The sequence below is a fragment of the Thunnus albacares genome, chromosome 8 (assembly GCF_914725855.1).
Source record: "Thunnus albacares chromosome 8, fThuAlb1.1, whole genome shotgun sequence".
Taxonomy (NCBI): domain Eukaryota; kingdom Metazoa; phylum Chordata; class Actinopteri; order Scombriformes; family Scombridae; genus Thunnus; species Thunnus albacares.
Window position 1 is genome coordinate 19,011,804 of NC_058113.1, and position 22,801 is coordinate 19,034,604.

Genomic DNA, 22,801 nt, shown 5'->3' on the forward strand with positions numbered 1-22,801 from the left:
GTTTACAGTCACACCTATTGTGCGCAGTGTTCTCTCATTGCATCTCTGAATACCTCAAGACTTGGTTTGGACAAGTTAGACTCTATCTTCTGTACTTCCTGTCTGCATTTATACCTGTATGTTAATGTGGTTTAGAGCTATCTATACTCCGGCCAGTCATGCCAGGTGAAAAGTGACTCTGAAGGTCCTCCTGAGCTAGCCTGCCCAAGAGGTGCTCATCCTTTATCCCATAGTTTCACCCTCATCAAGCCACCAGGAACACCGACACTAACAGAACAAGTTTACGTGAATGGACAGGCGATGAGGGTGTTTAGTGTCGGGTACTGACCTGGAGGAGGCCTCTTTCTGAACATCTCCACTCTGCCAGCTTCCTTCTGCTATGGCCCATGGGACTGTCTGCAGAAGGAAAGAAGACAGTAGAGAAGTATTAATTACTAAATAATCTGTTGATTATTTTCCCAATTAATCAATTAGTAATTTGGTCTTTAAAATGTTGAAAAATGTTGATCCATGTTTCCCAAAGCCCAAGATGCACCCTTAAATGTTTTGTTTTGTCTCAACTAACCCAAAGATATTCAGTTTACTATCATAGAGGATTAAAGAAACCAGAAAATATTCACATTTAAGAAGATAAACTAGAGAATTTTAGCATTTTTCCTTGAAAAATGACTCAAAATGATTATTTGATCACCTGAAAAGTTGGTGTTTAAATTTCTGTCACTCGATTAATCGACTACTCTGCTGAGCTGCTGCAGCTCTACTGAGGAGAGTGTACATGCCTGGACTTCAACAAACCCATAGTAAGTGATATTTTCTGGCATGTTTTTGTAGTATCATGACACGAAAACATTGTATGCACAGTATGAAAACCATTTATTTGCATTATAGAGAGAAAGTGAGAATCAGTCAGGCACTACAACCCCCTACACAGCAGGACACACACCAGACCATCTCTGGTCTGTTAGAGCCCTAATGAGGAAATGACATTCAGCAGAGAGCTGCATCTGTCTCTGTTGCACGCTGTGTCTGGGGACTGGTGGCTCGCTCCAGATTCACTGTCAGTCTCCTCCTACGGTGCATGAGAAAGAGTAATGGAGCGACATTTCTCCCCTGCCGGACTCACAGCACAGCAAAACATCTCCTCCTCTCCTCCTCTTCACTTTCCCCTGTACACGTGTCTCCTCTCTTTCCATTTATGCTGACCTGTTAAGATTACACACCTCACTGCTTCCACTCGCTGTGTTTTATCTCGGATAAGTGACAGTGCAGAGAGGCAGAAAGATGATAGATGGGGTTGCAGAGGCGAGGCATTATACATCTTTGGCTGGGGTTTGTAGTGCATACTAGAAGGTACAAACAGTATGGCAGACAGGGACTCGAGGCAGCGAGTCTCCAATCGATACTCTTGAGAAAAAACTCCTCTGTCTATATCCATGTGAGTTAGGCCGATCAGCTTTCAGCTACAGTTTCCAGTCTCGTCTCTTGTCCTATCATACACTCTTGTCTTTTATTGCATGCTCTCTTCTCACTTTCTACACTACTTTATACTAAATCTTCTTATCTGTCTAGAGTGAGAGGTGTTTGTCATGGTCTCTCACCTCTCTTCTGTTTTTCAGTTGTCACATCCCTCCCTCCCTCTCTCTCACGCTCTACATCTGTGGCTGGCACCTCATATAACCCTGTAGACCTGCAGTGCTTTTATGAAATAAAGATGGGAGCCAGTGGAGTGAGAAACAATAGGAACACACTGAATATCTGAGCAGATTTCTTGGCCTCTGGGCAAAAATCTTTTTTTCATCTCTCTCAGTGGAGTCAAGCAGATGTTTTAGAGGATTTGGAGCAACAAAAATCCCTAATAAAATGTGTGGCAACACCAGCTTCACTTCTTCACATGTTAATCATTATATATTGTAATATTCCTGTAGAGACACACTGTAGGTCTGTGGTGCTCAAAAGTGGATTTGCAGTGCATGACCTGAGAGTATAACACTGTGTTTTTAGTCTCCTCAGGGATATTACAGTTATAAATTATAAAACAGCGGTAGATGCATGACATCCCTCTAAAATGAACGACTAGATAAGTCACGTTATTTTCACAAGACATCACAGAACAACTGACTGAAACAACAAGAGTTTAAGATAAAGTTGAGTCGTTATAACTGTCCTGCTCCGAAGGCCAGTTATAAAAGGAAAAATGAAATTTATAGATTGACTAGTTGTTTCCCCTCCTGGTTTTGATGTGCCAATAGGGGAATAAGATGCTATTTTGATTTGTTTTGTCTGAAATATTATCTTCCCAATCATTGCACATTAGAGGTGAGACAATTAGTTGATTAATCGATCAGTTGATCAACAGAAAATTAATCAGGAACTACTTTGATAATCAATTAATTGTTTTAGTCTTTTTATTAAAGCAAAAATCCCCCCCAAAACTGCTGTTTTTAGCTTCTTAGATGTGATAAATGAATGCTTGTCTCTGTCATACATGGTAGTAAACTGAATATCTTTGGGTTTTGCATGTAAAGACGTAACCATTGACTCTGGGAAATTATAACGGGCATTTTCACTATTTTCTCACATTTTATTGAAAAGCTGATTAATTGATGAATCTGCGTAATAATTAGTAGATTAATCGATAATGAAAATGATCGTTAGTTGCACCTAATATACATACTCTATACATTCTCTGTCTTCACATAATTTTAAAGTGGATTAAGGGCGACCTATGTAAGTATTACTTTCCTCTGATATACTATTATAAAAACAAATTAAGGCTGCAACTAAAGATAAATTTCATTATTGATTAATCTTCCGATTATTTTTTCGTTAATTGATTAAAATTTCTATTATAATTCTCTAAGACCCCAGGCGATGTCTTTGTTTGTTGGACTAACAGTCAATTCTATTGTTATTTTCAAATAGAAACTAAGCAACAAACTGAAACAACAACCATTAAACTCTCAATGCATGTGGCCTCTGAAGACAGGTTGTGTATCTGTTGAGAGGTAACTAAGTTTATAAAGAGGCTGGAGCTACAACCTTAGTCAATTAATTGATTAGTCGATACTATTCAACTATTCTGATAATGGAATAATCATTTTAATAGTTTTTTGGCAAAAACATTAAACATTAGCTGTTTTCAGCTTCTCATAAATGATTATTTCATGTTTCTCTTTGTCAAACATGATAGTAAACTGAATACTGTTGGTAAAATGAAACAAGACATATAAAGACATGGACTCTGGGAATTTATAAAGGGGATTTTTCACTATTTTCTGACATTTTAAAGGCAAAACGACTAATCGGTTAGAAAATAATCACCAGAATAATTGACGATGAAAATTATTGGTAGTTGCAGCCCAAAAAGGGAATATATTTCCCTCCTGTTCCGATGTGTGTTGTTGCCAATAACCATAAAGTGGCCTTTTGCTTTGTTGTTGTTTTAATCATCTGTCCTAATGTCTGCTGTGTTCACCTTTGTGTATACTCAACATACTTAACACATTCTCTATATTCAGATAATAAAATTAGAGTATTTGACAGAGTTTCTAATCTCCTCTGATATACTTCACTTTTTGTGATATCTGCATGACATCCTTTTAAAATGAACTACAGGATTACTGTATGGAAATGCAGAATAACAAAGTGAAACAGCAAAAGACTAGAATAACTCTAACAAAGTTAAGTATAGTGTAACTGGTCTGCTCTGAAGGCAGGCTGTGGACTTCTTCATAAGTAATTTAATTTTACACCACAAGGTCCACAGTCCATAGACATCCATTAGAGTAAATGCAGTTAGTGTGCTATAGTGGCTTTGGGTCAATGCACAGTGACATGATTAACTTTCACTTTGAATTTGGGAAAAATGTAATGACTATAAACTCTATAGGCTACAATAAGTTCTTGTGGGAGGTTTAAAATCCCCTCAAACTAAGAAGCGTAGCTGCTGCACACACTGAGCAGCTTTACAGTAACTTACATAGTCTGGTGCAGTAAGACGAGCTGAGCACTTCACAAGGAAAACCGAGACACACATCAATATCATCAGTTGATAAAGCAAACCGGCTGGCCATGGTGTATATGATGAGGAAGCTAACCATCACCACAACAGCTCAGGAGACACGACCTTACCTTTTTAAGTTGGCGTTATAAAAACGTTCCTGGTGGAGACATCCTCGTTGCTCCTCTCGCCGAGGTCATGGTGAGGTTTCGGGGGTTTGAATCAGAGGCGACGCTGGCCCGTGATGTAAGGCCACTGAGGTGGGAGGGGATGCGCTGGAGACACCGTGTCGAGGTGAGGTGAGGGAAAGCTTGGCTTCGGCCAGGAGAGAGGAGAGAGGAGGGAGAGGAGGGGCTGAGTCTCCCTCTCACTCTCCACCTCCATCTCCACCTTCTGCACTAAGACTTTGTGGACAAATTCACTGATGATCTGACATTTTGCTCCGCATCTGTGGTGGTTTATATTTAAGAATGCCCACTGTTTGGAAGCAAAACTTTTAAAAGTGCTTCAAATTAGGATATATTTTCTGTTTACAGTTTAGTTTACGCATAAAAAAAACTTGGCAGTCTGAACATACATTTTGCCATTTATCAATAGCCATGTGCTTGTTTTTTTTTTTTTGGTGTCATACCGCCCTCTGCTGCTCTATCAGCAATACCTGCTCCAACATCTGTTCACTGCTCAAGGTCGCAACAACATCTGTGTAACCCACCATGGTGCAATTGCTGGGGGAGGATACACTGCACCTGTAGATTCAACAAGAGGGATGTAAACACATTTTATAATAATATTTGTGATAGTGGAAATTCATGGGATGTCACATAACAGATCTTTTTAAATCACTTTCCATAGTTTTATAGTCTAAAACTTCAAAGTGGCTGCGGCTCAGGAAGTAGAGCGGATTCTCCACTAACTGCAGGATTGATGGTTTGATCCCCAGTTCTTCCTGTCAAAGTGTCCTTGAGCAAGACATTGATACCACTGCCGGCGCCTTTACATTGCAGCTTCCCATTGGTGTGTGTGTGGGTGTGTGTATGTCTGAGAGGCAAAAATTGTAAAGCTGTTAAGGTGGAAAAGTGCTATGAGTGCAGTTCATTTACCCAAAATGGTTGCCCTCTAATGGGTTAACGTCAAACTGAACTGAAGTGTTTTTAAAACACATAATTATATAATCTTATCAACACTCATTTTTATTGCTTGAAAACATTTTAGCATGCAGACGTATGCTTATATAATATTCAAGTGAAGAATAATATGAGGAGCAGAAAGAATACTGTGGAAGATGAAGAGATGGCCTTGCATGCAAACTATTTTAATTTTCTTCTTCCACATCAGACCAGGGATGGAATAGACTAATCTCTCTTGTTAGATCAATGGCTGTTCAATATAGTCACTGTATTGTTATCCTGACAGTGCACTTCAGACCTCTGTGGAAAATATTACAGCAGAAAAAAAGTAGGCTACCAAAGACCATTGAGATTGTTGTCTTGTCCTTCTCTGCCCTCTTGTCCTACTATTGCTTATGAATTGATAACATTTACAGTTTGTGTCAATGTCGCAGAGCACCAATTTACAATCTTGACCTTTGTGAACATGCCTCTAAGATTCAAACACATCATTACTCTGTAATCAACCAATGTCACAATCTTCTCTTGAGTGTACTGTATTCCCAGTGGACTCAAGAGACCAGAGGAATGTGAGTGCAGTTCATTTACCCAAAATGGTTGCCCTCTAATGGTATAACGTCAAACTGAACTGAAGTGTTTTTAAAACACATAATTATATAATCTTATCAACACTCATTTTTATTGCTTGAAAACATTTTAGCATGCAGACGTATGCTTATATAATATTCAAGTGAAGAATAATATGAGGAGCAGAAAGAATACTGTGGAAGATGAAGAGATGGCCTTGCATGCAAACTATTTTAATTTTCTTCTTCCACATCAGACCAGGGATGGAATAGACTAATCTCTCTTGTTAGATTAATGGCTGTTCAATATAGTCACTGTATTGTTATCCTGACAGTGCACTTCAGACCTCTGTGGAAAATATTACAGCAGAAAAAAAGTAGGCTACCAAAGACCATTGAGATTGTTGTCTTGTCCTTCTCTGCCCTCTTGTCCTACTATTGCTTATGAATTGATAACATTTACAGTTTGTGTCAATAACGCACCAATTTACAATCTTGACCTTTGTGAACATGCCTCTAAGATTCAAACACATCATTACTCTGTAATCAACCAATGTCACAATCTTCTCTTGAGTGTACTGTATTCCCAGTGGACTCAAGAGACCAGAGGAATGTCAACCAGGCTTTGACCCTGTTTACCTCACATACAGTAAACACTGCAGCATATTTATATTAGCAAAGACATTTGCTTACTAGCAGGGTGAAACAACAAAATGGTTTCCCTCTCTGCCACCAGATTAAGAGATAATCAACTCAACAACACGTACAGCTGCCTTTTTCTGTAAGGATTTCGGAATGGATACTAACAATAATGTAGAAATTAAGTCAGTTTTTCTTTTCAAATATTTCAAGAAAGACATGAAGTTCTTGGATTTTTTTTTTAATGAGACTGAAATTTTTATAATGTGAAGTGCCACAATATAAGTTTAAACAAATCAGCAGAAACAAATAAGACAGGTACATCATAAAAACTCCAAGTTAAAGTGCATAAATAATTATATTTATACTGTATAACTGATGAAAACTGTGATACAGTTAAAAGCTCTGGAGTCAGGATTATTTTGTACCTACTGTAGTTTACACAAAATTTGACATACTAACACTGTTTCAAAGTTGAATAGAATTATATTTAAGAGTGAGACTGAGGTATTTTCTTTTCTTAGAGTAAAGCTTTATCAGCTCAACACATGTTCAATATTCATTTTAGCATTTCATAAAACGTGAATACAACATAGTGATATAATTTACTAAGAATAAATCAATATTTAAAACAATTCCAAAGAGCCTTATCAGACAATTGATATCTTTTTCAGCTGCCTCCAACTTTACTGTTTAAGAAGCTCACTACATAAATTATATATAAAAAGCATATTCTGTTATTCAACACAAGATCACAAGATGTGTGTGCATTTGTCTTAACATTTGCCTCTGCTTTCACAAACATAATTTATGATGATTTCAGTAACACTTGTGCAGCCTTTAACTCGATTGTCACCGACACTCAAGCTTGATGTTTTCACTGATGGTGGAGATAGTGGACTGGTTCCTTGGAGGATTTTCAGGCAGTTGGCACTCAATGAAGATCAAATACATTAAACTACCTAAAACGCCTCCGATAGGTGGGGCCACCAGGGGTACCCAGAACCAGTAGTTGTAACACCTGAAGAACAGGACAAAAGGATTCAGAGATATAGTAAAGAGTATTTGTAGTCAAGTGCAATATTCTGCAGCCATTTAGACACTTCTCTCCTCTCTGCAGCTGCATTCATATTTTTTAATCAACATACAATACAGTATATATGAGAGGTTTTGTGCATTGTGACAAACTCTCAGACAATTATCACCCCTCTCTACAGCTCTACAGATAGACTATCTTGGTAGTCTAGGAGTTAAAGCAACCAATCATGAACCGTAATGTGCATGTTTGCATTTCCCATCTGTCTCTCCCCTCATTTCATCTCTCTAGACATAAAATGTCAAACATGTTTTTAAAAGGGTCTCAATTTACCGCATGGTTCAGTCTCAACTCTGTGAAAATTTCAGATAGACAAAGAATACCGACTAGCTGGTCTAGAACATTTAGCAACCTGAAGCCTCAGACACTTTTTTCTGTTGGTGGAGCCCAAAACAGAGCTAACTTAAATTTTCCAAGACGCCAAAAACATGACTGCAAAGGGATGATAATGTTGCTCTGAGTGTAAGTAGGCAATTATTTGTGCTTGCCAACTTGTTTTAGAGTTAATTTGGAGTTTGTAATGGCTGTGAACCACAGAAAACTGCACGATAAGATCATATAGAGACACATTGCATTATGAAACAAACAGCAGATCATAATCAGATGTTCTGTAACAAGCTGATACATAAGTGACCCAGTTAAAAACAGCACTAAATGCTGATAACCTTTGACATACATGATACTCTGAGGCACACAAGGTCAAAGACCAATAAGAATGGCAAACGATGTCCCTTTTCAAATGTCATTATAACAGTTTTGTAGGATGGCCTTTAAATGTCAGGATGGCCTTAAATGTTTACTGTGACAGACTCTTAAATTAGCAATCAGAGAAGTTGTGTGTGTTTAGTACTGTGCTTGTACGCTGTATATGTAAGATAAGATACTTACGTGAAGACCTCGGGGCCCCAGCCTGCAGTCAGTGTAAAAAGACGTGGCCCCAGGTCCCGAGCAGGATTTATTGCAGCGCCACAGTTAGCTGACATTGACATGGAGATCCCCAGGACAACCCCTGCCACTATAGGAGGGATCAGCCCTGGGGTAGCGGGGGTATTCCTCCCTTCTTCTAAACCCAGGATGCACAACATCAGCATGCCGGTGCCCACTACCTAATAAAATGTATAAACACAGCAAGGTTCAATAAAGAAACAGCTGTTAAAGTGCTGATGAAAACCTGTCTTATGAACATTTTGACATGTCACAGTAGGAAAACACAGATGTAAATAATAAAATTAATGATGGCTGACTTCTGCTTCAGGGTCTTGGTATTAGGCATGCTGGCTCACTGTCACACTGTCATGAGTTACTGGCACACTCAAATAAAATGGAACCATACTTAATGTTATTAGTGTGCTTTTCCTACTGTGACAAGTCAAAATGTCGGCTGTGAAAAAGGCAACTTATCCTTCCAACTCACCTGGTCAAGGAAACTTCTGCACAAAGTGATGTACTCTGAAGGATATGTGGCAAATATTGAGGCTGTTTCATTTGGGCCGTAAACAGTCAACTCTCCTCCACTAAAGTCCATTATAGCATCTGAGGCAGAAACAGAGGTCATGATATGCAAATATAGCAAACATCAAAACAAACCGGATTGAAATGTGTATGTATATACAGTACAGATGGGCAACAAATGGAAGTCTTTGTAATGGGTATAATTTCTGAACTCTTCCAACAGATACTCCGTCATTTGGTGTTTTGATGGTGGTGAAGAGTGATATCTAACAAGCCAGCCCAAAATCTCAGACAGGTGTTGTATTATTCATATAATTTTCATATTCAAGATTTTTAATAATCTGAATTCGTTCTATGCAGTATATTTTTTCTTTATCACCCATCTGTATGTCAATGATTTAAGAGTTTGAGGTGCCAGAAAGACAAACCATAGTAGACCAGATAGACAAGCCCTGATGCCACATATGCTCCCACCACCTGGGCGAGGCAGTAGGGCAGCAGCCTTCCCCAGGGCACCCGCCCCAACACACAGAAACTCAGAGTCACCGCTGGGTTCAGATGGGCACCTGCAGAAAAAAACAGGAGATGGAGGAAGAGGAAGAGAGGAGTGAATTACAGTGAGGGAGATTGGAAGGTAATGAAATATCTGATTATTTGTAGCCATATAGCGTGTCAACCCAGAGTAGTTGTCTGCTGGGTAGATATCAGTCAGACTGAAGACCTTGAAAAAGCTGGACATGGACTCTTTGCCCAGACTGCTAGTTATTAATGTGATAAATCTAGAGCGATCAGATCAGTGAATGTCTGCAGTAATGGAAAAGTCATAACTCAGAATATGAGGCAGTAAACTTAATTCTGCTGTTAGATTTTATGTTCATTTCCCAGGGATGTCGGGCTGAGAGTGTGATAAGTTAAAACATCACATCATTGGAAAAAAAGTTATGTCCATTTTTATACCTGTGATGCCTTTGGTGAGGTACATGGCGGACATCACACCCACAGAGAAGGCCATGTTGACTGACAGAAACTGGCCTTTAGTGTCTCTGCTGGTTTTCACCTGCGCTGCAGCAGCACAGCCAAAGAGCTTCACGGCAGATAAGATGGAGATAGAGAGATAGAGCGAGAGAACTCAGTATATGGCATGAAAAGTCTTAGAAATACTGTAAACTGTACAGGAAAAAGAGAAAATCCTTCCATGGCAAAAATCCACAGACATCAAAGGTCACCTCAAACACAGACAGGCAAACATACAAGTGCACATTTTGTAATGTTCTCTTTGGGATTGAGTTATATAATATATTTATATAACAAGCATTTGATCAGTTATTACAGACAATACAGACTAACCTCATAAACCTAGACTTTGTGATGAGACTAGTCACTTCTTATCTAAATGGCCATAAAACAAACAATAAGATTCTGAACGGCACAGATGAGAGCATGTAACAAGTAAACACACACTTGTAAATTATGTATCGATTTCATAAAGACCATACCTCAACAATGTGTTTTCTGGTCAAATGTGATGAGCAATAAATCACTAATTAAGTTATGTATTTATTACAGGATCGAGGTCACCTTAAACTCAATTATATTGTCATAACAGTTAATGTGAAGGCCAAGGACATCAAAGTTGTTGGCAGCAGTAGCTGAATGAAAGAAGGTGAAATTATGAGATGTGGTATGGATCTTCATGTAAACTTACATTAGTTATTGTAACTAATTCATTTGATGGATTATGTCAAGTTTATTGTTGCTTTGTATATATCTGACAGTCAAAAGACTTTCTTCATTTAGCAAAACAAAATAAACTAATTCAGTTAAAATAGGAATGGAAACATTTCCTCATTGGTCCACATGTTAACTGAATAATACTGGATACATTTGGTACATCCCAATAACTCTGATTCTGGGAAGTGCTTTAATTATTTACTTTTGTATTTGTTGAAAGCCGCCTCCATGTGACGTCAGTCTTTCTAAAACTTCAGCAGCGATTCCAGTGTCGTATGTACAAGAAATATTCAAAAATTTGTAGACAATCTTCGCAATTTTTCTTTTATTTATGTAAAATGTATATATGATACATTTCAAACTTTGGAGCAGACATACAAATACAATGACAATATGAGTTTTTTAATATGCTGTAATTCCAGGACATTATTTTTAATGAATAAAAATAATAATAACATGAATGAAGAAAAAATATTTAAAAAGAAGTAAATTGTAAATAGGAAAAGGAAATTTGTGTAAATTAAGGCAAAGTCTAGAAAAGTTATGATACTGTTCATGTTATTATTTATTTCTTTAAATGTACAAATCTTTCTCTCTTATTGTGTTTTGTTTTATGTTTTGCAAGCTTTTTACTTCTATGTTTGAAGGGATTTGAAGAAACCCCCTGCTCTCTGAATCCTGTGTGGATCTTGTTAGTACCCTCAAAATAAAAAGCCAGCTCACAGAGTCACATGTCACTTACCAGCAAGACAAAAGTTCCCAAGAACTCAGCCATGAACTCTCGCACCAGGGCATTCTTCACTCTCAGAAAGCGCAGCTTCAACATGGCTGGAGTTGAAAATGAAGATGAAATCCCTCTTCTCTCAGCTCTTTTTCTGTCTCTGCTGTCAGACAGACCAGCTGCTGGCCTCAGCTCTGCCAACCAATCTGTTTGTCTATCTGTCAGCAGCTGATGTGGTGCTTTTAGTTAAGAAAGTGACAAAAAAATAAAGTTTCCAGCTACAACCTCCACCTGAGCATCTGGAGAGACCAGTGCACTGTATCTCACCTCAACCTGGACGTCTCTCCTCAGCCTTCCCTGTCTCCACAGCTGGTCAAACACTATTACTCATTTACTGGGTTGTCACATCTCAGGATTGGCTGTTGCAGAGAGTGTAATGTACCTCAGCTGTTAGACAGAGGCCATAAACAGAGTCAGATTCAGATTATGTGTTGACAGCACTGACAGAGGGCAATGAGCCACAGGATATACTTTAGCAACAGAAAGCAGCGTAATAATTAAAGAAAGCAGATCTAAATGGCAGATAGATATACCTCAGGTTTTCTTCATTTTCAAGCACTCTTTATTTCGTAACACCTATACTATAAATCGCCCTATTTATCATACATAAACAATATATAAATAGTTAATGGTTTTTAACACACTATAATGTAGTTATTAGCAGATATAAGTGTTAATTAATGTATTTGTCAACAACCGTAACTCCTCTTGTACGGTGGGCACCTATAAGGAAACTGGTGTATTAACAGAATCATAATAAAGGAAAACACAGTTGTAATAACATAAAATATGTCTTCATAGGAGAAATATGGATTGATTGTTGACAAATACTTTATAATATTTCACTTACTTATATCTGCTTATAACATTGTGTGTTAAAGTGATACCTATATGTCATCGATCTGTTCAAGGTGCCACACAGGAGTCCATGTGAGAGACTGCAACAGGTAACACTAACAAAACTGAAATAAATATAGTAATATTATAATATATGACCTATATATATATATATATATAATATATTTGTTGACATTACAATATCTGCACAACAACTGTTGACTCTAAAACTTTGAAAGTCATAAATTTCAAGTCACTAGTGCGTTTGTAGGGAACAAGTTTTCATATAATTGTTTGTCAGTAGTTTATATTATTTATTCAAGGACCAATATTCATCAATATGATTGATTTCCATCAAAAATGGAAATCTAAAGGAGGCTAATTTTAGCCTGACTGACATTAGGTTTTAGCCATGGAAAATACTCTAAAATTCCCCACAGTGGTCTGTGTATGAGGAAGAAATTCTTAAATTTGATCAATATCATTCATTCATCACCATTCCTCAATAATCTAAATATATGTGTTCCAGTAAACAAATCAGACTTATGCTTAAAAAGCTAATGGAGCTGGTTCTGTGACTGATAATTTAAAATCTAAATGGCATAACTGGTAAATAATGTCAATGGATTTCAAGTCGAAAAGGCCATAACATACGGTGAATAATTATATCATTCATGGAATGCCTCCCCCCTCATCTCTCCTCTGTCTGGACTCTGGACTCCTAATGATTATGTAACCCCAAATAATTGCTGTGTAGGAGTAAAGAATCACGTTATTGCTGATAAATTTCCGGGAGGCACATGACTGAGGCAGGAAAATGAGTTGATATCTGATAAGATACAAAACACACCAAGACTATTTGACATGCAAAGTCAGTTTTGCATCCCCTATGGTGAATATACTTTGATTTTTATCATTTTTTATTGCTATTTTATCTGCAATGAGTTTGAAGATTTGAGTAAAAAAGAGTAAAAAAGAGGTGATCTCTCTAAAACATAAACTTTGACATGGTGTGTGGAGATTGTAAAAGCTGCACAGTGACATCTTATCTTATCACATCTCCTCTTGAGTAGATGTGATAAGACGGGTAACATAAAAGGAAAGATTTGTTTCCCCTGCTTCACTGTTTTCTCCCCACCGTTTCTCTGTGTGCTGAAAAGATAATATCACATCACTCTTTCCCCCTCTGCAGGACACAAGAATAAAAAGCATCAATTTAAGTTAGGATTTATTAAAAAGCAATATAAACTCTAAATGCAGTTAGTGACTATTCACAATATATTACAACATGTGTAACAATGTTCTTCATGTGTCATATACAGGTGCCACATTACATGCTTATAAGTGACCAAACTATCTGTTACAATTGCTTTACAGTTACAGTTGCAAGACTTCACAGACGTATGACCCATCAGTGCATTTTTATATTGGCTGGTGCAGAAATATCTCAGCTCTTGAGGTAGATGCAGTCCTTAAGATATAAAAAGAGAGCCAAATATCTGTAATTCACAAACAATACACATCTTTCACCTGGTCTTCAGGATTATGTTTTTTCCCTTTAGAGCTATGTTATAATGGCTATAACTATAAATGAATTGTTTAAATGGCATTAGGCTCAAATAGTGCATTAATTGCAGGTTATGTTGTCTCTCATGGATGGCTTTTAGTTTTTTATCTGTCATTTTATCATTCCCTGAACTTCACTGTGTGCAAAGCACTTTAATAATCTTCATTTTTCCAGATGTGTAATAGGCCGGCACAGTACCACGTCCACAGGCCCAGGGGGCAGTCGTCTGATTAGAGTCCAGGCCTCCAGGCGTCTCATCCCCACCACGCTTATACCTTCAATCTCCACCACCTCATCGCCAGGATAAACCTTGTCAAATGGACCTCCTGAGGGTGAAAGAATGAGAGCATTTAATTTAATTTTTTATTTAATAATGCAAATTTGAAGCTTCTTTAATAAACTTTTGAATCTGAATCAATTAATAAATCTCATACTTTAGAAATGAAATTTTACTTCACTTGAGAAGATAGAATGAACCTATACTGGTTCACAGACTTTTATGTACTTTTGGTCTGGGGCTCTCGAGTTAAAGGAACTAACCATGCAGTATTGCTTTATGGTGTTCTTCCAACAGTTTGAGAAAGGCCCTTTCCTGTTTCAGCATTAAAGTCCAACTACACAAAGTCAGGTTCATATAGAAATAGTTTTCTGATTTTGGTGTGGAAGAACTTGAATGGCCCGCAGAAAGCACTAACCTCAACCCTATTCAACACCTTTGGGATGAACTGAAACTCTAACTGGTATCCCGGCCTTATCAGCCAAAATCAGTGTCCGGCCTGCTTTTTCCTGCAGTGAGGTTACAAAAGTTTATGGAAATCCTTCCCAAAAGAGTGGAGGCTCTTAAAGCAGTAGATTATTCCCCATGGTTTTAGAATGAGATGTTCAACAATCACATAGGGGTATAATGTTCAAGTGCTTGCTTTGTTCGAGTATCTAAATACTTTTAGCCATGTCATGTATTTTATGTCCACCTCTTTCAGCCAAAACAGATGGCATAATACTCAAATCATGTATAAATGTCAACCTTTTCTCTATGAAGATCTGACATACTGAGCTCCTGTTCTCACCCTGGAAGATCTTCTGTACGGAGAGCGGTTTGTTCCCCTGACTGGAACCTACACCTCCCTCCAGGCTGAAGCCAAGATCCCTGCTGTTCTTCACCAGACGCACACACACACGCTGACCTGAGAGGAGTGTAAAAACACAGATATAGTATCTCACTTGATATTACTGCAGATGTAGGACTAATGTCTTTTCAGAGTCTGGTAAAGTATGACTTCTCACCTGTCTCAGTGATCTGAGTCTGTGTTAGTCCCGGATTATTTATCTGTGCTCCCCCCTTCGAGATGTTACTAACACCTCCCTTCCTCAGGACCACCACCCCCATCTCGCGAGTCTTTGCTCGTCTCAGGACCCTCAGGGCCTCCCAGTGAGCGTAGCCACACAGTGCTGTGCCGTTGATCGACAAGACCTGGTCCCCTTCCCTTATGGAGCCTTCCTGTGCTGCCACACCTGAGTGAAACACCTTGTGGACCTGAAGAGAAGACATTGAGGAACAAATAAAGAAGCTACAGACATACATTTAAATATTTTTTACAGAAGAAAGCAAAAAAAGGGTATTTTCTCACAGTGACTGGCTTGCTCTGGTCCACGCCTCCTGCCACACTGAAGCCCAGTCCCACTCCTACCTCCTTATGGAGGACGACCACCTGCACATCATCATAGTCCTGCAAATAGGGAAGTTAGACAGAATGAGGAAGAAATTCTAGTTATACTCCCAATGTGATTTGTGTATGTTTGAGACTTTTAAGCAGTCTTACTGTATCTATGTAAAAGAAAGTGGGGTTACACAGAACAAAGGTTCCAATCTGAATTTGAACCTTGGACTCCACATCGAGAGGACACAGAGAAACCTTAGCCACTAGGATCAACTCAATATTAATTTTTAGGTCTGATTCCTAATCAGTAGAAATATCTTTAGAAGTATAATAATAGTCTGGTGACCCCTTACATAGTCAGACATTTCCCCTCTTACATGGCTTCAATGAAATAACTGTTTTAGGCCAAATGTTTCACAAACAAGCTAAGATTAGAGAAAAGTCCCCCAAAAATAAATACAATTTACTTAGCAGAACTTAATTTGTTCTTCTTTTCCATTAATCATATCTTGACCCCTCAGATTTAACTTGTGACGCTTTGGATGGGCCTGATCCCTAGGTTGGAAACCACTTATGTAATGTATTCTTGTTAAATCATATATAGATGCAGGTCAATGCCAAGCAAAGAGGGGCCACTGAAATGACCGACTGTAACCAGAGAGATAGAGACACAGATAAAAAATAGAATTGTAAAAGTGACCTAATTCATGGTAATGATAAGGAAATTGGTTAAATGTCAGAGCAAAGCATGTAAATAGTTCTAAAGGCCAGCTGCAACTCTTTTGGTACCTGCAGGGTGTTGTCTCCCAGACCCCTGACGTCCTCCAGCAGCCTGTCGAGCTCCTCACTAGGCATTACAGACACACATGACAGCGCTGACACATCTGAGCTCAGCGAGGCAGACCGCCGGCCTGTTGACTGCCACTCATCGCTGTCATTCTCTGACTCATAGTCAACTCCAGCAAAGTTACACAGGTCTGAAAGACTACAGTGAGGACAGAGGGTGAAAAAACTGTTGAAAGGAACACCTAGGTCAAACCAGGACTCTGATCATTTTAATAGTACCCACCTGACACAGAAGCTCCTGCGATCTGACTGGCTCATGTTACTAGTGATGGTCACCGAGGACTCCCCGGAGTCTGAATCATAGTTTGAATCTTCATCCTTCTGTGTACTTTCATCATCATCCTCATAATCATCCTCGTCATCATTCCAGACCTTAATCTTTGAGTTTAAGCCAGCTAGCCAAGCATCCATGTCCAATTCCAGCTTCTTCCCTTTTGGAGAGGCTGCGCTGGCATCTGGAGAGATGAGATTGGGGAGGTTGCTGTAGGAGGAAGTGGCGAGGGGACGAAGGAGAGGTGGGGAGTCTGGTTCAGGAGTTTTGGCTGCTTGTGCGGAGACAGAAATGCTTTTATTTTCACTCTCTGCAGTGGGAGTGTCATTTTGCGGTGAAAGAAAGGGCGACTGGTTTGGGGTGTTTGTTGGAGTCTTGTCATCATCGCCAACAGGTGAAGTAATCCCAGTGGGTGTTGTTCTCTGCACACAGGACAGCTCAATAGACTGAAGAGAACCAGTGGAAGTGTCTTTGGAGTTAGGCAGTTGCAGGGATGCTGCATTGTCGGCCGTCACGCCTTTATCACCTGCTTCCTCAGGGCTTGAGAGTTTGGAGAAATCGGTTTCATCTATGTAAAAGTTTCTGCGATGTTGTTGAGCTCCTCCATTTAAGGGAATTTCTAGTGTATGCTTGAGTCTTAAATATTTACCAAAATCATCAATGCAGTTGTTACTACTATTTGTACTTTTTCCTTCCTTCTCTGCCAAATTATTCCCTCCGATCTCTTTATTCCCTAATCTTAGTCCAACTTCGTCCAGTGATAAAGACCTTTCTGACCCAAGCTTCTTTCCTACTCCTGTCACTTTCTCCTCAGCTTTCTCACCTCCCTCTCTCAATCCCTCCCACTTGTCCCTCAGTTCACCTATTGCTTTTGCTGACCCACTCTTCTTCACTTCATCTTGGGCCCTGCTGAATTGCGTTGGCACAGAAAAAGTCCGTCTGGACATCAGGACCTGGCCTGTTGCTATACCCTGGGATCTCTGTGTCAGAGCCTCAAACTGATTGATCTTATTTCTCACACTGGCTGCTGGCTTCTCTGGAAACGTCTTCCTCTCCACTGTTTTGATTCTGATACTCTGTGAGTTTGACTCAAATACATCTTCATCAGCATTACTGCTCTTCAATTCAACTCCACCCTCTGTCCCAGTTCTTTCTCTCAGTGTCTCACCCTTTTCCTCTCCATGGTTTGCCCTTCCCTGATCCTTACTTTCACTCGCTCTTCTCTTTCTGGTTCCAGATGGACCTCCGAAAGATGTTTCTTCTGAGAAAGTGTTTGACTGTGGAGGAGCAGTAATTCCTCCTGCAGCCCTAGCTGATCTAATCTGAGCTGCTATAGTGTGCCTGCTCCTGGCTCTATCCAGAGACCTTGTTCCCATCTCTACTAACCCTCTACCCCAGCTAACTCCACCTTCCTCTGAATACCTGCTGTGGATCTGGTCTTGCCACTGTCCTCCTCGTGTTGTTTCCCTGCTCCCACTTGTCCTTGGAGAAAGCAAACTGTCAGAACCTGAGGTGTCTTTTTGAGTTGTCCAGGTGAATGATTTCCTGCTTTGCACTGGACTTAGGCTCCTTTTCTCAAATGAGGAGAAACGCCTGGGGAAGGTCCCTCCTGTTGCCTTCTCGTATGACCTCTGCTGTGGTGAAATTTGGGAATCCGGGGTTGATCCTTTGCAATGGGACACTGTAGCTTGTTCCTCTCTATCACAACAGTCTCTCACAGGGATAGAGGAGTCCCTAATTTTGCTGCAATCCTCTGTTTTACCAAAACCAGCAGACCCATAGAGTTTCTGTATCCGCTCCGATATACTCTGGCCTCCTTTGGGCCCAAATGAGGCTGTTTCTCTGAAACCACAGCCAGGTCCAGACTGTGACTTAAGTCTGGAGGGGAGGGAATGATCCCTACTGACCCTGTCCAAAGTTTGGTTCATGTAATTCATTGGGATCCTCTCTTGAACATTACTTGTACCTGAGGAGTTATAGGCCTTCATTGAAGACACCAACCTGCCCCTCATACCCTCAACTCCTATCCTTCCCTGTTTATTGATGTCCCCTCCTTGTTTACATGACATGTCAGGTGGTCTGGTGCCCCGATCAGGGCTTCTTGCCCCTGCTCTGCAATCTAAACTCTTACTTCTACTTGTCAGGTCGTACCCTCTCCACTCTGTCCTGCCCCGGCTTTCAGATGCAGGGTTACAACTTCTGTCAATGCCAAAGTCTGTGATTGTTTTGTCTGCTGTGCCATTCTGGTTCAGCATGGTAGACATTTTGTGGCCTGATGTTTCCTTCTCCTCACACTGACCTTTGTCACTGCTGCCTGTCCTGGCTTGATGTCCAGTGACTGTGTTGTCCTCCTTGTTTGCAGCATTTGTGCCAGTGTGTTTCCCGTATGTCTCTCTTTCTCTTGCTTCCGCCACGCTCTCCCTCTCCTCCTCTGAAGAAGCCTTGGGTTTTCTAACACCTGGCCTGCGAGTGAGACTGTAAGAGGGAGAATTGGCCGATCGGACAGTGAAGAGTGCTCCTGCCCTCTGCCTGTTTTGCTCACTCACTGGAGTAGGGAGCAAGGACAAGTCCATTGTCTGAGAGTAAACAAAGTTAATGACCACCTGTCAAGTGCCAAATCCCAAAAAGAGAGTGGGAGAGTGAACTTGATATTTAAGAGATTCCAAGCAACTGTCCTTTAGACTGCACTGTGGAAGCAATTTGTCTGAATGCTGCAGTTTTAAGTGTGCAAAAACCAGTGGAACAACTACAATCCCTGCATGTTTAGATTCTTGTAATGACACAAATCCTGCTTTAAAAAGTTTGATATTTCAATGATGCTACTCGTGGTTAGCCGGTGTCTCCTCTGGACCCCTCTTCTTGATTTTTTTGTTGTTCTGTCCCCAGGAGTCTTCAGTTCCCCAGCACAACTTCAGCGAACAGCTCCCATTTCCTGCCAAGCATAAAAATGTACAAATTTCCATCCTCAGAACGGATTTGGCTGGAATGTTGTGATATGTGGATTGCGGTTGCTCTGGCTGCTCACAGTGGTCAAACAGAAATCATATAGTGGTTAAGGAGAGGAAACATAAAATATTGCAGAGAAGCATGAAGTGGACAGCGAATGGAGAAGATATGGCAATCACAAAAGGGAGATAAAACGGGATGAGAAAAAAAATAGAACAAAAGATAGGGCATGAGCGCCAGAGAACCAAAAACACTGTGCTCACTCCAAACCCCTGTCAGTTATGTAATTTTGCAACACGTCCCTGCCTTCCTAACATTCCCCGCACACTGACTCAATAAGCCCATTGACACAAAAGTAAGACTCAGATACTGCTCTCTGTTATACACACACATATCATAGTGGCTGTTTACACAAGCAGCATTACTACCTGTCAACGTCAGCTAAACCTGAAGCAAAAACTGGAAAAACCCACCCAACAGCAATCCACTCAGTGAAAACAATGCATTAAAGTGCCACAATGTGCTGCACGTATTAGTCTTATACAGTAGAAGGAAGACAACAACTGATTGAAACTTTGTAACAATGGTTTCAGTTGAAATGATCAGATAAGATGGACAGAGAAGAGGACAAAGTCACTTTGATTTACATACAGCTTAGTGAGAGCAAGATAGTTAGGCTACTGATGGACAATGGTTCATCAGGGTTATCAGGCTTTTTGCCAGTGAAAGCATCTTTGATCATTCATAATCTTGGAGTTAGGATCCAATCATCACTATTGACATAAAACAAATGAAGAGGTGAATGACATAGGCACATGCTGAATAATTAGAAAAAGTTGTAAATGGTGTTTTATGAAGTCTAGGTTACAACATGTAACAGTTCCAGGTGGTGCTTTCCAGTGCAGTTGAGTCTGAGTGTCGGTTTACAGAAACACCTGTTCTGCTAGGTTACAAAGCCTCCCATCTGGGTAACCTGGGCAACATGGCCCCATTTACTTTAAACTCCAATTGACTGCAACTGACGCCGAGAAAAACACAAATGCACCCAGAGATCAGACAAAAACACAATACATTTACTCACTCACACAATTACAAATTTGCTCATGAATCTACTCACTTATTCACACACACACACACACACACACACACACACACACACACACACACACACACACACACACACACACACACACACACACATGCACCTTACCTTTCTTACGAGTGACTCCTGTACTTATGCTAGACCATTGTGTTGACATGGGCATAGGCAGTGCTCTGTAATGACATCAGCTCCTAACCCCCCTCTCTCTCTCTCTCTCTCCCTCTCTTTCTGTCTTCTTCTCTTGCCATCAGCTTTGCATGATGGACTGTGTACAGTGACGCAAACTGGCCACACTGGTTTATCCTCTCGTCCTCTCTCTGCTCTGTTCTTCCTCTCTCTCTCTCTCTCTCTCTCTCTCTCTCTCTCTCTCTCTCTCTCTCTCTCTCTCTCTCTCTGTCTGTCTCTCTTTCTCTCTCCTCCCCCCATTGTTGTTTTCTCCCTATTTTTCATCTTCTCACAGGGTTGCATTCCTGACTACAATTCAATGTGTTACACTAAATATCTCAACAGGGAGTGCACAAACACACACACACACACATACACATCAGAAAATGGTTACTTTTGGGGACATTACATAGACTTACATTTATTTCCTGGAGACTTATCCTAACCCTAACCATAACCATAACCACTACTTGCCAAACCCTAACCTTAACCACTGACCCAGAAACCAGCTTTTTTCCCGACTAAGGACACGGATTTTTATCCCCAATTGGACAAGCTGTCACCAATTAACTGGTCATAAGTCTGAAATTTGTCCCCAAAAGTAGCCTATGACAGACCACTTCCACACACACACACACATGCTTACATACACATTCTACAGACAGTTCAAACTCTGTCTCTCGCTCTACAGCGTGACATCAGCATTTCATAGCTCAAGGGAGAGGAGATACAGTTCATATAATTGTGTGAAACGGAACAAGAATGACATTTCCTAACAAAGGCTTATAATATCACCACACCTTAGGCAAACCTGAGTCCAGTCATCTGGGCTGAGCAGGTATCAAAATACATAATAACAGAGCACCTTTAATTGGGACCAGAGACCAGAAAGAGCTCATGTAGACCCAGAAATACCAGCAGGGATAAATATTGTCACAAGTGCACTTCTCACATGACATATGTACAACAAAACAGAACTCCAGAGCAGACACATTTGTCCTCCAGTGCTCTGAGTCTGTGGGACTGTAATGTGGACTGAAGGGGAGAGGCATCTGAGATTGCTGATAGTTTATATTCAGACTGAAGAAGAAGCTTTGTTCGTGGGAAAATTGGATTCTGCAAAGTGGGAAGGTGAACAAACAGCCATTGAAATACAGATGTACGAGGAACAAACTGCTAAGCTCATTATAAGATATATTAAATAAATAAAAAAGAATTACCAGTACTTACAGTTTTGGTTGGCACATAGAGGCTCATCTTGTTGCTGGCGCGTTTTTGCATGCACCTGCTACTCTCTTCCGTTAAGACAGAGGAAACTGTGGTTACCACATCAGCATGCTGCAATGCGAAAAAAAAAAAAAGTCTTGTCCTGTCAAAAGTCAGAACAGACTGAGTCAGAAGCATTGATCCTAGGCCAAGTCTTAGTATTCTAATGATCCAATCAATGACCAGCCTAACAAAGAGTGGCTGCAGGGTCCCATGGTCATCTCAGGACAGAGATAAGTCTGTCACTAGGGGTAAATAGCTCCAGTACGACTCCAGAGACACCCACCCTTGTTCCTGACAGAAGAATGGCACTCAGTGTCTCTGCAGGATGGATGCAAATGACTGTCTTGCTCACACAGACACACTGGTACTTTAAATTCATTCTTTAGCGTGTAGGACTCAGCATGTGATACAGCACGTGTACAGCACAAGTGTTGTGCACGAGTGTTGTGAGAAATGATAGTTTACAGTATTGAATCAGTGGGTCCACTCATGCATATAGATAGTACTGTGCATATAGATAGTCTGTAGGGATTTCAATATGAAGCTACACAAAAATAAAGGGTGTATAAATGGGGGAATTAAGCGGTATACTGGTTTGTATCTTTTTATTTATGTGACAGTTGAAGCTGAAAATGACTGTATTCACTGACAATAGTCTTCAAGTTTGCGTTTCTTTATCAATATTGTTTGTGTGTTGATTTATTTGTTTGCTGGGTGAGCCTGTGAAGTTACTTTCAACATTAGGTGG

The 22,801-nt window shown here is 40.1% G+C and overlaps 3 protein-coding genes and 1 long non-coding RNA gene across 5 annotated transcripts in view; 1 reads left to right on the forward strand and 3 right to left on the reverse strand.

The window, feature by feature from the left end:
* atp8b2 (ATPase phospholipid transporting 8B2) overlaps positions 1-5,074 on the reverse strand; it is a 30,305-nt gene extending 25,231 nt beyond the window's left edge. Inside the window, exons 1-2 of the mRNA XM_044358515.1 lie at positions 4,132-5,074; positions 329-396 (exon numbers count right to left, since the gene is read on the reverse strand). Coding sequence (XP_044214450.1) covers positions 329-353 — 25 coding nt within the window. The 5' untranslated portion in view covers positions 354-396; positions 4,132-5,074. The remainder of the gene's footprint in view (positions 1-328; positions 397-4,131) is intronic.
* Positions 4,366-9,374, forward strand: LOC122986963. The gene is made up of 3 exons (XR_006404419.1): positions 4,366-4,453; positions 9,104-9,175; positions 9,284-9,374. It is a non-coding gene; the product is annotated as an uncharacterized LOC122986963 (long non-coding RNA).
* Positions 6,257-11,979, reverse strand: aqp10a (aquaporin 10a). Its single transcript, XM_044358519.1, has 6 exons — positions 11,354-11,979; positions 9,838-9,964; positions 9,309-9,446; positions 8,843-8,961; positions 8,317-8,534; positions 6,257-7,353 (listed from the first exon to the last, which is right to left on the reverse strand). Exons 1-6 carry the CDS (start codon positions 11,435-11,437, stop codon positions 7,185-7,187), a joined length of 855 nt encoding a protein of 284 aa, XP_044214454.1. The 5' UTR covers positions 11,438-11,979; the 3' UTR covers positions 6,257-7,184.
* A 1,461-nt stretch (positions 11,980-13,440) lies between these two features.
* si:dkey-92i15.4 lies at positions 13,441-22,394 on the reverse strand. Of its 2 annotated transcripts, XM_044358518.1 has the most exons (8): positions 22,015-22,394; positions 20,728-21,900; positions 16,524-19,503; positions 16,244-16,439; positions 15,425-15,523; positions 15,081-15,330; positions 14,864-14,980; positions 13,441-14,122 (listed from the first exon to the last, which is right to left on the reverse strand). In XM_044358518.1, exons 3-8 carry the CDS (start codon positions 19,142-19,144, stop codon positions 13,959-13,961), a joined length of 3,447 nt encoding a protein of 1,148 aa, XP_044214453.1. In that variant the 5' UTR covers positions 19,145-19,503; positions 20,728-21,900; positions 22,015-22,394; the 3' UTR covers positions 13,441-13,958. The 2 variants fall into 2 exon arrangements, with proteins under 2 accessions (XP_044214453.1, XP_044214452.1); XM_044358517.1 differs by lacking the exon at positions 20,728-21,900.
* Between the last annotated feature and the right edge of the window lie 407 nt (positions 22,395-22,801).